Source organism: Belonocnema kinseyi, chromosome 4 (assembly GCF_010883055.1).
Source record: "Belonocnema kinseyi isolate 2016_QV_RU_SX_M_011 chromosome 4, B_treatae_v1, whole genome shotgun sequence".
Classification (NCBI taxonomy): domain Eukaryota; kingdom Metazoa; phylum Arthropoda; class Insecta; order Hymenoptera; family Cynipidae; genus Belonocnema; species Belonocnema kinseyi.
The window spans coordinates 87971319-87985307 of NC_046660.1; the positions used below are offsets into that span (position 1 = coordinate 87971319).

At 31.9% G+C, this 13989-nt stretch overlaps 1 protein-coding gene across 1 annotated transcript in view; it reads left to right on the forward strand.

The window, feature by feature from the left end:
- LOC117170996 (laminin subunit beta-1-like) overlaps positions 1 to 13989 on the forward strand; it is a 78301-nt gene that overhangs the window by 11727 nt on the left and 52585 nt on the right. Inside the window, exons 7-9 of the mRNA XM_033358041.1 lie at positions 1481 to 1581; positions 3284 to 3607; positions 6250 to 6396. Coding sequence (XP_033213932.1) covers positions 1481 to 1581; positions 3284 to 3607; positions 6250 to 6396 — 572 coding nt within the window. The remainder of the gene's footprint in view (positions 1 to 1480; positions 1582 to 3283; positions 3608 to 6249; positions 6397 to 13989) is intronic.

The window sequence follows — 13989 nt, forward strand, 5'->3', positions numbered from 1 at the left end:
GTATAGAGCTCCAAGGAGATTATGTTGAAAAATAAAAAAAAATTTACCCAAAAAAAATTGTTTTTATACTTCATTCTAAGGACGTATTGAACTACCCTCGTACATTTAATTTACAAATAACAATTTACGATCCCTTCAAGAGTGATCGACCTTGTCCCACAATGTTGGATGAAAACATTACAGAAAAATAAGTACTCTCGCCCTGAACACGCTAATGAAGTCGTTCAAAAACCCCCCTCCCATACTTTCCCTTCTCACTTCACCCTTCGCCCATCCTCCACCGAACCTCACAACCTACTTCTTTCTGTCATCACTTCTCCTTCCCTACTCACCCTCAGTTATAATCACTTTCCCTACTTCCTCTCACTCCCCATACTTTTCCTCCCCTCTTTGTCCCTTTCTCACTTACATTCCCTCCCCATATTTTCTCTCAACACTCATTTTCCCTACTTCATCTATTTTCCTCCTCACTTCCCCCTGCATTTCCCTAACCTTATCTCTCCGCACTTCCTATACTTTCCCTCTCCTAACTCCAAATATCCCCTACTCCTGCTATTAGAATATCTTCTTACTTCCCCTACTCCGCTCACCTTATTTTTCCTCACATCCCCACCTATATTTTTCTCTTACTTCCCCTACTTTCCTTCCTTTTATTTATCCCCACTTCTCTTCTCATTTCCCTTCCTCTCCTGACCCGCCTTTCCATAACTTCCACTCCCATAATTTGCCCTCACTTTAACCCTCATTCACCCTCCTTGGAAAAAAGTAAGACGAATAGATCAACGGACTTTTAATTGAATGAATATTAAAAAACTCTTATTTCTCAGAATTTGGGAAAAATCGCTAATTTTTCCGTAATTTTAGTAATATATGCTCTATTTTCGAAAACCTTGTAAGAATAATTTTTTTTCATTTTTACATGCACAAAAAAATTCTAGAATAGTTTGCACCGATTTAAAAAATTATTTTATTCATGTGAGCTTTATGAAAATGAGATTTAAGAAAAAAACTGAAAATCTTGAAATAATACAAGATTTTCGAAGAACGGTAACTAAGAATTTTTAAGTCTTGATTTAATGTATTGTCGGTCATTTTAATTGTTAAAATCCTCTCCATTTTCTTCAGGGTAAATTTTGAATGTGAGAAAGTTTCTATATTCTCAAAAAATGGTGACAATAATTTCAAAACTTTTAAAAGTTACTTAATTTTTTAAAATTTTACATATAATAATGAGATATCGACCTAGAAAAACTGAAAATATAAAATTTTGCATGATTTTTGAAAATTTTTGTGGTATAAAGCAAATTAATATTAGCGATTTTTACCAAACTCTGTAAATTACTTTGTAAATTTTATACGGCTTATAAAGTAAGGGGCTTTAATTGAATTTTCATTTATTTGTTTGTTGACTGGGCATTAATATTTAATTTTTATAATGCCAACAATTCCACCATTTTTTTAATCGGCCTCTTTCCTTTAGGGAATTTCACCTGCCTGGAGGTAATTTTCGTCCTGAAGCGTCGTTTGGGATATTACTTATTTCACACATACGTCCCAACTTGTCTCATAGTAATCATGTCGGTAAGTCGAAATAATGAATAACAATATTTAACTATTTAAGCCATTTAAGGCTATGTAATACTTTAGCGATTCCTTCTTAAATAATTTTTTTTCGCAACAACTAACGTCTCCACAAATTTAGATATCTAGTTTAAAATTTGGGAAATTAAATAAAAGACAGTAAGGAATGCTTATATAGTCCTACATTTTTGGAATTACAAACAAAATTTATTTTCGCAAAGTGGAAAATCCTGTTTTTGTATCCAGAAACTTCGGACCATACAAACAAACCGTAATCGGTAAAGTTGGAATCAGGTAAGCATTACACAGCCTTAATATACAATTTCAAAATAGGGTTTTGTAAGAAACCCTTGTATCATCGGTAAGATCGGTACGTTGCCACGTCTAGATCAAGAACTACTTTCAACTCTCGATATAAGCACACCCCGATTTATGTTGAATACTACTGCCAGTGATGCCCGAAACCGTACTTATATCGGGAATTGAGTGTATTATGTCTACCACCTTCATTTTATACATGGAGATGTGTTTCACGTTTCGGATGCGGGGGCAAATAGTGAGAGCCCTAAGGAAAATTGTCATGAGGTCGTTTCTATGTAAACACATAAAAATGTACGCTGCCGTGCACAAGTTTTAGGCCACCTCTTTTTATGACTAAATTTGACTGAAGGTTGATGGTTTTTGAAACTCGGTATAAAATAAGCTCAAAGAGAAGCCAATCTGTTCAGTTTTTAAGTAAATATTGCAAAAATAGTGTAAATTTCAACGTTTTCTTAAATTTTTAATAACTTCCGATACAATCAACATTTTTCAATGTTTTTGGGCTCATTTTGAAGCTATTTTTTATTGTATCACAACAGCTTACGAGTATAAATTGTAAAAAATTTATTTTCGAATTTCAATAACTTAAAAGTTGTAATAAAAAAGTTGGAAAATTTGAAAACATCTTATCTGTAGGCAAATCAGAATAAAAGTTAAATAAATATGTATTTTGAGAAAATTACATACAAACTACATGATTATATGTTTCTTATATTTTACAAAAATATTTTTGTTACTAAAAATAATATTGCAATTTTTCCAACTTTTTTGTTACAACTTCAATTTCTTGCAATTCAAAAAGAAAACTTTACGATTTATATTCATTAGCTGTTGTGATACGGTGAAAAAAATCCTAAAAATGAGCTAAAGAACATTGAAAAATTTTGTCTATTTCAGAAGTTATTGAAAATTTAAGAAAACATTGAAATTTACACTATTTTTTCAATATCTACTTAAAAACTAGACAAATTGGCTCCACCCTGGGCTTTTTTTATACAGAATTTCCAAAACAATCAAACTTTTAAAGAGAAATTTTTTTAGCTCTGGTATAATTAAAATTGAGAGAATTTATTCAGTCATAAAAAAAGAGGTGGCCTAAAACTTTTGTACGGCAGTATAGGCCTCTTCACTTAAAATAACCCTGTTAGCACGCCTAGCGCTGAATTTATTAGGTATACTCACTTCATCTTTTTGTATGAATATGTGTTTCACATGTCTCATGTGAGGAAAAATACTGCGAAAATTGATGAAAATACTCTTCGAGACGTTGATATGCAAAAACATGAAGATATAGTCTAAACAGTCTTTGGCCAAAAGTGAAGGCGTTTGCCGCCGGCTTCACAAACCGATTTTTTTTACATTCTATTGATTTCTTTTACAGTGGGTGTCCTTCTGGATAAAGCCCGAAGCAGCACCAGCTAGAGTTACACTTGGCGTGACTTCCTTGCTGACACTTTCAACTCAGCATGCGAAAAGTCAAGCATCTTTACCCCCAGTTTCGTACCTAAAGGCCGTGGACGCTTTTATGTCGGTGTGTACGATATTCGTGTTTATGGCTTTAATGGAATATTGCTTAGTAAACATCGTCCTTGGTGATTCGGATATGCCGCCTCCCCCAAAACCACCCACACCGCCACCCCCACGTGCTTCATCTTCTGGCCCAGAAGCAACCAAACTGGACAAAATCTTCGACATCGCGAGCAAGGTAATGCCTCGATGAAAAATACTTTTTCACTTCTGTGCCTCGAAATAAAGAAGCTTCTTTATTGTTTTCGAATTTCTGGTCAAAAACAACATTTAGAGTGGAATTGATATTTTAAAGGAATATTTGTTGTGAAAATTTAAAATGCGGTATAAAACTTTTGATTTGCTATTCTTCTTAAAAAAAGAACAGCAACAATATTTTCAGAAAGGCATGTTTTACTTAAAAATCCGTGTTGTTTTTATTAAAAATTTCAAACCGGAAAATGGTAATCTACGATACTCCGATCTTGATTTAAAGTGGATATTAAGCACTGTTCAGAAATTTTAATCAAGTAGAATCAAGTATTGACGTTATTGTTTTTTTTCTGGTTACGTCGAAAACGATCCAGGTAAAAGCAGCAGACTGTATGGCAAATTTAATCAGGTTCGAGATAACAGATCTTCAACATATCAGGTAGTGATTCTCTTCAATTAAACTCAAAGCAGCATAATTTCAAACGATCAAAACCTTCTTCGAGTAATTTTGATAAAATGACAAACGTGGAAGGTTAGTTTTCCAGGGGCAACGCGCCAGAAAGCAGATAATTTGAGTATACTTCAATCCTTTCAAAATCCTTGGGTCACGTCATTGTTTTTGATTGCCAGAACCAACAACGAGTCTGAAGACCTATCATCATTGTACAACTTATTGCAATTCATAAGCAAAATATCGAGTGTAAGAAGTCGACCGAAGTGTCTCATAATACTTCCAGAAGAAATAAAATACCATTCTGCTTATTATTAATTCCTCAGATTGAGCTGGACGAAACAATTTATCAATGTAAGCATTGTTGAATATAAATAAGCCAAGGGAAAAGTTCAAGATTATGTGATCGTGGTATCCATTCACAAAAACAACTGCCAATACACTACATATTTCACAAAGGCAGTTACCAAAACTTCGAATGATTTTCTTACTAAACTCATGACTTACGTGGATTAGAATTGAAAGTAGTAGCATTCCACCAGCCTCCTTCCAGCTACTTATCCTTTAACAAAAAAGGGAATTTCATGAACGCAATAAGACAAGATCTAGCGATTACAAGAGCAACAATCCAAGCTGTAAAGTTGATCAAACGAAACCAGTTGGGGAATCATAAGCTGCGAGAAAAACCTAATGACATATCTGATCATAGAATCATCTCTCAACGACATAAATTTAATCGCCCTACAAATCTTTCTGCTCTCTTGGTTCGTGGAACTGTTGGTAAAGTTGATGACAAGACCTGGGAAATATCGTACATCTTGCTTACAGTAATTGGCTTTTTAACACAAAACAGTCCTCGCAAATTGGAGGAAAGGATCGTATCTGAAGCTTTGCTTCTTTCTTGTATGTTCAAATCGTCGTGCATTTACACAACCTTTACGATTTTTGACTTGCAAAAAACATCAGAGATGGAATTAACGATAACCGACGACTTATGTAGGGGAAACCTTTCTACAGTAGATACTGAAATCTGCAGTGGATAATCTTTAATTAAAAGCACAAATAAAAAAAAATTATTTAACATTAATTAATATTTTCAATTAATAACAATCCACTCTAGGTTGCACTATCCACAGTACGAAGGTTTCTCCTAATTTCATCCCTCTTGCACCCCTTCACTTTTCTGGTGAATTTCAACTTTACAGAGGGAAATACAAAGCTCTTGTTCAGGAAGTCCACGCTGAAGGATTTGTCGAATCACGGATATAATTAAAATCATGACAATTTTATGGAATAAATATCTGAGTTTTGTTAATCCTTAATAGGAACATCTTTTGAGTTGTTTTCAGGCTCAAAAAATAATAATTAAACATTGATTATTAAATATACAATGTGAACATTGCTCAAATTCATCAAGAAACACCACCTAATAAAAATTCAAATGGAATGCTCCAAATGGCAATTCGGAAAAATAAAAATTAGTAAAAAACGGTCTTATAGAATATATCCTATTAAGACGTTCAGTAGTTCCCTGCTTCCCCACTACCCCACCATACTACCCCCCCCCCTCACTAACTCCTTTCCGGACCTCTCCCTTCTCTACTTTCGCTCTTTTCTCCTTGTATTGTGACCCTACTTTTCCCTAGTTTCCTTTCCTAATTTTCCTTTATTCTTTTCACTTCCTCTTCACTTATACTTTCTCCGCTCATATCCCATATTTTCCCTCCTCTCTCTTCTCATACTACCCCTCGATTTTCTCTTACTTCCCCATCCTTATTTCCATATCACCTCCCCTAATTTTCCTTCCCCCCTTTTCCCTGTTTCCCCTTCAGGGAAAAAGTACTATGGACGGACGGGCAAATACCCGACCGAAACTATAAGGGTTCCTACCTGGGGCTAAGAACCCCTATAAACTATGCCTAATCGTAATTAGGAATAATAAATCTCACGGTAAACGCCAAATTATAATTGTGAAAAATAAAAATTGCGGTAAATTATTATTATGTGAACTGAATGCCGGTAAAATAGAGTAATAGACATTAGAAGAAGTAGAACTTTCTAATTTATTTGTATTAGTTTCTTCTTTTCGAGGCACAGAGGTCATTGAGTTTATCGGCGTTCAAGTAGTGATTGTTGTGACACAGGAAAATGCAATGCTTTTATCGGGTCGGTCGCAGAAATCGACAGCAGGTCCACCAGGTCCAACTCTAGCCCAACGTCAAAGAATGCGAGCTCTCAACATAGATCGTTTCTCAAGAGTATTCTTCCCATTTTTATTTGCATTACTCAACGTCTCGTACTGGATAACGTTCGCCAAGTACATTTAAGTGCAGACTAATTGAAAATTTTAACAAATTTTTGTGAAATCTTGCTAGAAAAACAGAAAAGAAACTACGAATTTTCACTAGGGTGACCCTTATTTATATTGTAAACAACATTTTTTAAAATGTTTTTGCTGTCACCGCCTACTTTTTTTTGGATATCCAAGGAAAGAATTTTCTTCCAATTTGAGCGAAATCGTTTAATATCAACCATTGTCCCAAAAACCGTGCAGTTTTTCATTGATGTAACAAACATTCAGAAAAAAATGGTATTGTACCAGAAAAACGGCTTGCTTGGACGTACATGAAATTTTGGTTAAATCAAAAATTTTTTGGATGATTTGACAAAATGTTTTACTGACCCCACCAAATTTTTTGGTTGAATCAACCAACTACTCCATCTTCTGAAAGATTTGGTAAGAATAAACAAAATAAAATAACCACATTCTATGCTTGAAAAAAAAAAATTTTCATTCAACCACAGCGTTTTGTGAGTGTAGAAAAAAGAAACTTCTTCTTAGTCTGTGATTTAAATGCGAAAATACGATTTTAAAGTAATTTATAATACACTTTCCTGTTCGGAATACATCGGGGCATAAGAATCGACTATAATTTTTAATATTATAACACGAAAGGGAAATGGCTTATTGGCGTAATAATAATAATTATAATTATTATTACTATGTTTATTATTATTATTATTATTATTTAACATAAGATTTTAACATCCTCTTCTAGGAAGGTGCACAATAGGGTGGTCTAAAAAACGCTTTTCGAGCTACAGGAGAGGATTCCCCCTTTAAAGTTTCCATTTCTGGAGAAAGAAAATCCATAATTTGGTTTCGAAATTCGAATATTAACACGTACCACCGGGCACTTCAAAATCCCATTTAATTAACATGGGGAAATTTGGAATTTTCGAAAAATTTAACTCATGTTCCAGGGTTTCATGGGAACATACCAAGGTTTTTAGAAATATAAGAGGAGTGCCTAACAAATAAAGCCATACTAATAACTTTCATTTCCAGCCCACTTCCACCCTCCCTGCAGCGCTTCAAATATGACCCCAAAATAAAAAAACTAGATTTTTATATATTATTGTTACTTTTTAGCAATTTCCGTCATCTTTTTCGTACAAATAATTACCAGTGGATAATAATATTTACCATGACTTTTTAAATAATTTTCAATTTAATTTTAAACTCAACTTGTGATATTATATTATTTAAAGTTTTATTTTCAAGCAAATCTGGATTTTAATGAGTATCAGACACTACTTATTGTAGATGCATGGTGTGGGCCCCTGCGTATAGGGCCGCAAAGAATCCCCCATTAGAACGAATTAGGAGTTTCAAATAATATTAGGGTTAATGATCACGTTAAAAAATGTTTTCTACAAAAATGATCATGAATGAATAATTGAGCTGCCGGATAGAATAAGAATTCATATATTTTTCGGCTCGAGCGGGACGAGTTCCCTTAGTTTTCAAAGTTTAGAACATTCATTTTTGGAAATTCAATTACTGTGAGTAATTTTCTTCAATTCAGTAAAAATATTTTGAGAATTCTTTTTGTTTTGTCAGGGTTCATTTACGCGCGTGCCGAAAAAATTATGTACCCTAATTCGATGCGGCAGCTCAATTGTTTGATTTGAACCTATTCTATAACTAACTTTTAATTGTTTAAACTGTTTTAATTTTTCGGAAACAATTGGTTTCTTGCAGAAATCGCAAAATAGGTATATATTTATTATAGATGCTATGAGTCATATGATGAATGCGTACAATGTTATTATTAAAAAAAATAATTTATATACTGATTATATAATACTTATAGGTTTAAATGCATAGATAATTCAAGAAAAATCGGAAGAGCGTATTTCTATAATACTTTTTCAACAAATTTGAGTATTCATATGTACCCTTTTATTGATTAATGTTCCCCTTGGTATTTTAAATAAGTTTTTATTTTTTAAACAATCAAAAATGGTTTAAATACATTTTTCAATTGTAGAAGACTATCTTCGTTTCGTCATTGATTTCCAAACGAAAGAAAAAATATTGTCGATTAAGTAACATCTATTCGTCGCTCGTGATGAAATTTTTACTAAAACTCAATTATAAAAATAAATTGGTAACGAAGTTCAATATTCAATCAACTAGTTAATTTTTAATCAATAACACTTTTATCCAACCAAAAAAGATTAATTTTCTACAAAATAGATGAATTTTCAAACAAGTAGTTGAATTTTAAACCCAAAACATGATTTTTTAACCAAGAATATTAATTTTGTATCTAAAAATAAATTTCAACAAAAAACATCAACATGAATATTTAACTAATAAAGATTAATTTTCAATTAAAATGGAATAGGGAAATTTTCAGTTGAGTAAATGAATTTTTGACCAAGTAGTTAAATTTTCATCCAAAAAAGATGTAAAATTTAAATTAAAAAAAATAGTTTAATTAAATTCCGAAAGACAAACTTTACACAAAATATATGAATTTTCTACCAAAAAGATCAATTAAAAAAAATAGTTAAATTTTCAACAACAAAAAATTAATTTTTAACAAATTAGTTCAACTTTAAGTCAACTAGTTTAATCTTCAACCAAAACAGAGATTGAGCGTGCATATGGAAAAAAATAGTCAGTGAACTTTTGGGAGATGGAAAAGGGCGGCTAGAATAAACAATAAAAATATGAATTTTTAACAAAAGAAATGACTTTGTAACCAAGTAGTTAAATTATAAACCCTAAAGATAAATTTTTAACCACGAAGGTTAATTTTCTAAAAAAATGTTAACAAAATACATGAACATGAATTGTCAATTAAACAATATTAGTTTTTAACCAAAAAACGAATCGAATTTAAAAATTCATGGAACTCAAGATCTTGATGGAATTCAACGATCTCATGGAATTCACGCAATTCATGGAAACCACGGAATTAATGGAATTCATGGTAATAAAAAAATTCATGGAATTCAAGAAACTCACGGAATTGATTAATTTTAAGGAATTTACGGAATTCAATTAATTCATTGAACTCATGGAATTCAAGGAATTCATTGAATACACAAAATTCACGGAATTCATGAAATTGACGGAATTCATGGTATTCAACATATTCACGGAATTCAATGAATTCAAGAATTTATGGATTTTACAAAATTCGTGGAATCGACCGAATTTATGGAATTCACGTAATTGATGGAATCCACGGAATTAATGGAATTGATGATATTCATGGAATTCATGAAATTCATAGAATTCACAGAATTCAGGAAATTCAAGGTATTCGTGGAATTCACGGAATGCATGGAATTGTCGCAAGTCATGGAATTTACGGAATTAATGTAATTCACAGAATTCATGGAGTTTGCGGATGTCATGGAATTTAAGATATTCATGCAATACAAGTAATTCACGGAATTCAAGAAATTTATGGAATTCTTGTAATTCACGAAATTCACTGAAATAATGTAGTTCAAACCCCTACCCTTTTCCAACATTTCGTGATGACGGGATGGTGCTACTGTGACTGGTCACAGAAATAATTTTGGTCAAACCCCTTCACCTTTACAACGTCTCGTGGGGGTGGGGGCAAAAGGCATCCCTGTTACTGATTATATAAATCATGTTGGTCCAAGCCCTACACCTTTCCGACATCTCGTGGGGGGGGGGAAGCCACCCCTGTAAATGGGCACAGAAATAACGTTGATCAAACTAATAAATTTTTCCAACATCTCGTGGGGACGGGAAGGCACCACTGTAACTGGTCACAGAAATAATTTTGGTCAAACCCCTATCTCTTTTCAATGGCTCGTAGGGGACCATAAGGCACCCCTGTGGCTGGTTACTGAAATAATTTTGATCAAAACCCTACCCTACCCCTTTCCAACCCCTAAATTTGTTTATTTCAACTAGCAAGATGGCCGATACCTAGAAACAAACAGTAGTATTAACTCGAAAAAAAAGACAGGGCCGCCTGAATCGTTTACTGCTTCTATGGGACCTGCAGTTTATTTTTGTCTGTGGTCTAGGCTCTATCGATAAAATATGCTTTTAAAAAACGGTAAAAAAATCGCCGGTGCCAGTAATTTTGTTATCACCATTACCGACATTTTTTTACAGGTACTAACAATTTGTTTTTTCCGATGCCAACACTTTTGTGTCCACCGGTTTAGATATTTTATCGTTTAAATCACACCTTTAAGCCTTTAGCTTTTCTCCCACGTTAAATCAACGGCAAACTTCATTGTCTGTTGTGCTCGGATTAGTATTAACCGGATTCGCTCAAATTTGTTGGACATCAATGTTTTGTGCATTTGAACAAAATTAGTGGGTGAAAACAAGAAAATATGATTTTGAAAAATAAGGGCCACCCTAATGTTCACAGACAAAATAATATGTAAGAGAATGAGAAAACAGGAATGTAACTGAAGGAAAATCTACGACTCTCGACAAAGAAAGTCGCCCTTTTCCATCTCTCAAATAATAATCCTCAAGAGCAATCTACTATGTCCATGTTTCTGAAGGAGATTTCTGTTTCAAGAATACTCGACGACTTCAAATGCATGGGATTTGAGATTCGCCAGTTAAAAAATGTAGCAAATAATGTTTGAAAAACAATTTTTTATTAAAAATTATCAGCTTCTTTTATGTCAATGAAATTTTTAGAATTGTTGATATTTAGAAAATAATTAAGATAATCTCAAATGCCAAAACTATCGTGAAAAGTTATTTTTTATCTAAATGTTAACTCACAAAAAATCGCTTTTAAATGAAACCGTCTTCTATAATGAATTGTTGCAAACTTTGTAACATTCTTTAGATAAAAGTAACACTTTCATGAAAATACCACATGTTCACTTTAAATTAATTTTTTCGCTTTTTTCAAAACAAAAATGTTAAGGTTTATCAATAACCAATTATTCCATTTTTATTTAGTCAAGTTCTACCATTTTTGAATTAAATGAATAATCAAATTTTTTTAACTAGAGCTTCATAGTTAGATTAAAGCAATGTCTTATCTAGTGAAATTTAAATAATGAATTAAAAGCTTTCGTGTTAATGACGCGTGGCATGATCATGGCATAATTAAGGGAAAAAAATCAATTTCTGAAGATATAAAAAGTATGGCAATGTCATATTGAAATCTCGTTACTCCCTACGAGAATGTATTTTAGTTAAACCATCTCAAAGAATGTAGGAAAATTCAAAAGTAAATTACGAGGAGTGAGCGTGAGATAAATAAAATTATTAAAAAACACTATAAATATTATTGCTTAAATTTAAATGACACATTGTTTTAAATAAAGATTAATTATTAAGGTCATTTTTCTGAGATTTATCACTCTCTTTCATTTGAGTAAAATGCTGATCGATATCAACTTCGACTTTGTGTATTATAAATTATAATATTATTGCAGCTGTTAATATCATATGATATGTTAAGGAGGATGAATTAAGAATATCGTTGTAATGTAACTACTTGTAAGAATACAGAAAAATGTTTCAACTGTCCTGGTTTTATTTCTGAAATTCCTTTTTTATTTAATTTATTAATTAATATTTGTTTTTCGATCTTAGGGTTTTTTTTGTGTCTTAAACATCTAAGGATTTTTTTCTTTAAATACCTTCAAATTTAAAAAATTTAAATTCTATTATTTATTAGTAAAAATTAGCGTTCAATAGCGGAGTGAGAATATCTGGAATTAACCAACCGATCCAGTAAAAATTTTGCAGGCCAGCCAAAAAAGCCACCATTCAATTTTTTTCGAAGGCTAAAAAGTAATTTAACAGATTTAAAGAGATTTAGAGGATTTAGAGGAATATTTAAAGCTTTTAATGCTTTTCAAGAATTTAAAAGAATTTGAAAGATTTGAAGCAAGTCCAAGAAGTCTAATCATAATTAATTATGGGTTTCATAGTATTTCAAAGATTTCAATTGATTTTAAGAGGTTTCAAAAAATGTAAGGGATTGCAAAAGATTTCATAAAATTCATAAGCATTTTGAAAGATTTAATAGGATTTAATAGGATTTAAAAGGTTCAAGGGTTTTTCCAATTATTCTAAGGGACTTCAGAGAATGTCAAAAGATTTAAAAGAATTTGAGAGGATTTCCAAGATTTACAAAAATATTTAAAAGAATTTTATAAGATTAAAGAGCATTTCAGTAATTTTCAGGGATTTTAAACACTCACAATAAGATGTTTTCCCAGAATCATAATCAGTTTTATAAGAATTCAAATATTTAAATGAATTTCAAAGAATTTATTCATGGGAATTGAGGAATTACGATTTCAAACAAATTTCAAAGATTTCAAGGTTTTTTTTTTCAATTTCCAAATATTTTAAAGGACTTTAAATATCGTGGGTTATTTCAAAAGATTCAACGTAATTATCAAGAGTTTTACAAAAATGAAGGGATTTGATAATATTGACCAATTTATAAAATATTAATTCTGTTCTAAAGAATTTTCTAGAATTTCGGTTGATGTTCAAGGATTTTATATAACTATTGGGTTGAACAATCTTTTGAAAGAATCCAAGGAATTTAGAAATTATTCGATAGATTTCAAAGAATTTATTCAAGACAAATTGACAGATTTCCTAGGATTTCAAAGATTTGAAGGTACTTTAAAATATTATTGAACTTTTTAAGATATTTCAGAAGATTTTAAGGGATTTCAGAAAATTTTTAACATTTCTAAACATTTCAATTGATTTTTTAGCAATTTCAAGGGATATTATAAGTTTACCCAGTATTTCAATAATCTAAAGAAATGTAAAGACACTCAATAAGGTATTTTAATTAATAATTTCGTTTAATATTACGGGATTTATAATATTTTAACCGATTCAAGAGACTTCAAGGAACTTTCAAGTGCGTAAAAAGGACCCGCAGCAAATGTACATGAAATGGATTTCCGTCGATTTTGATTAAACTTCGTAAAATTGTAGTTCTCAATGTCTCGTTCAAACGTTTTATGGGGCACAAAATCCGAAAATGGTCAATTTTCTAGTTATAGAGGGTCAAACATCCAACACTTTTAAGAAACATTACCAAATATCTCGAAAACTGCAGCTCTGTGAAAAAAATGTTCCCTATGAAAGTTATTGGGCTCTAACGGGGAAATGCAAAGAAAGTCATGGCCTTAAGACACATTTTTTAAGGTCATTTTTCAAAGTCATTCAATGTGGACTTGTCATTTATTGCTAATATTCAGCCAATAAAGACAAGATATAAAGATGAAATCAATATAGAACCCATAAAGGAAAGAAATGAGAATGACTTAGTCCATAGCCAGCCAATGAAGACAAGTCATGAGCGCTAGATAATGACTAAATCTCGCTCATCTCTTGCCTTCATTGGCTAGATAATGACTAAATATCACTCATCTCTTGCTTTCATTGGCTAGATAATGACTAAATCTCGCTCATGTCTTGATTTCATTGGCCGGATATTGTCTAAATCAAGCTCATTTCATGCCTTCATTGGCTAGATATTGACAACATCCTAGAGAAATCTTGCCTTCATTGGCTAGATAATGATTAAATCTCGCTCATGTCTTGCCTCCATTGGCTAGAT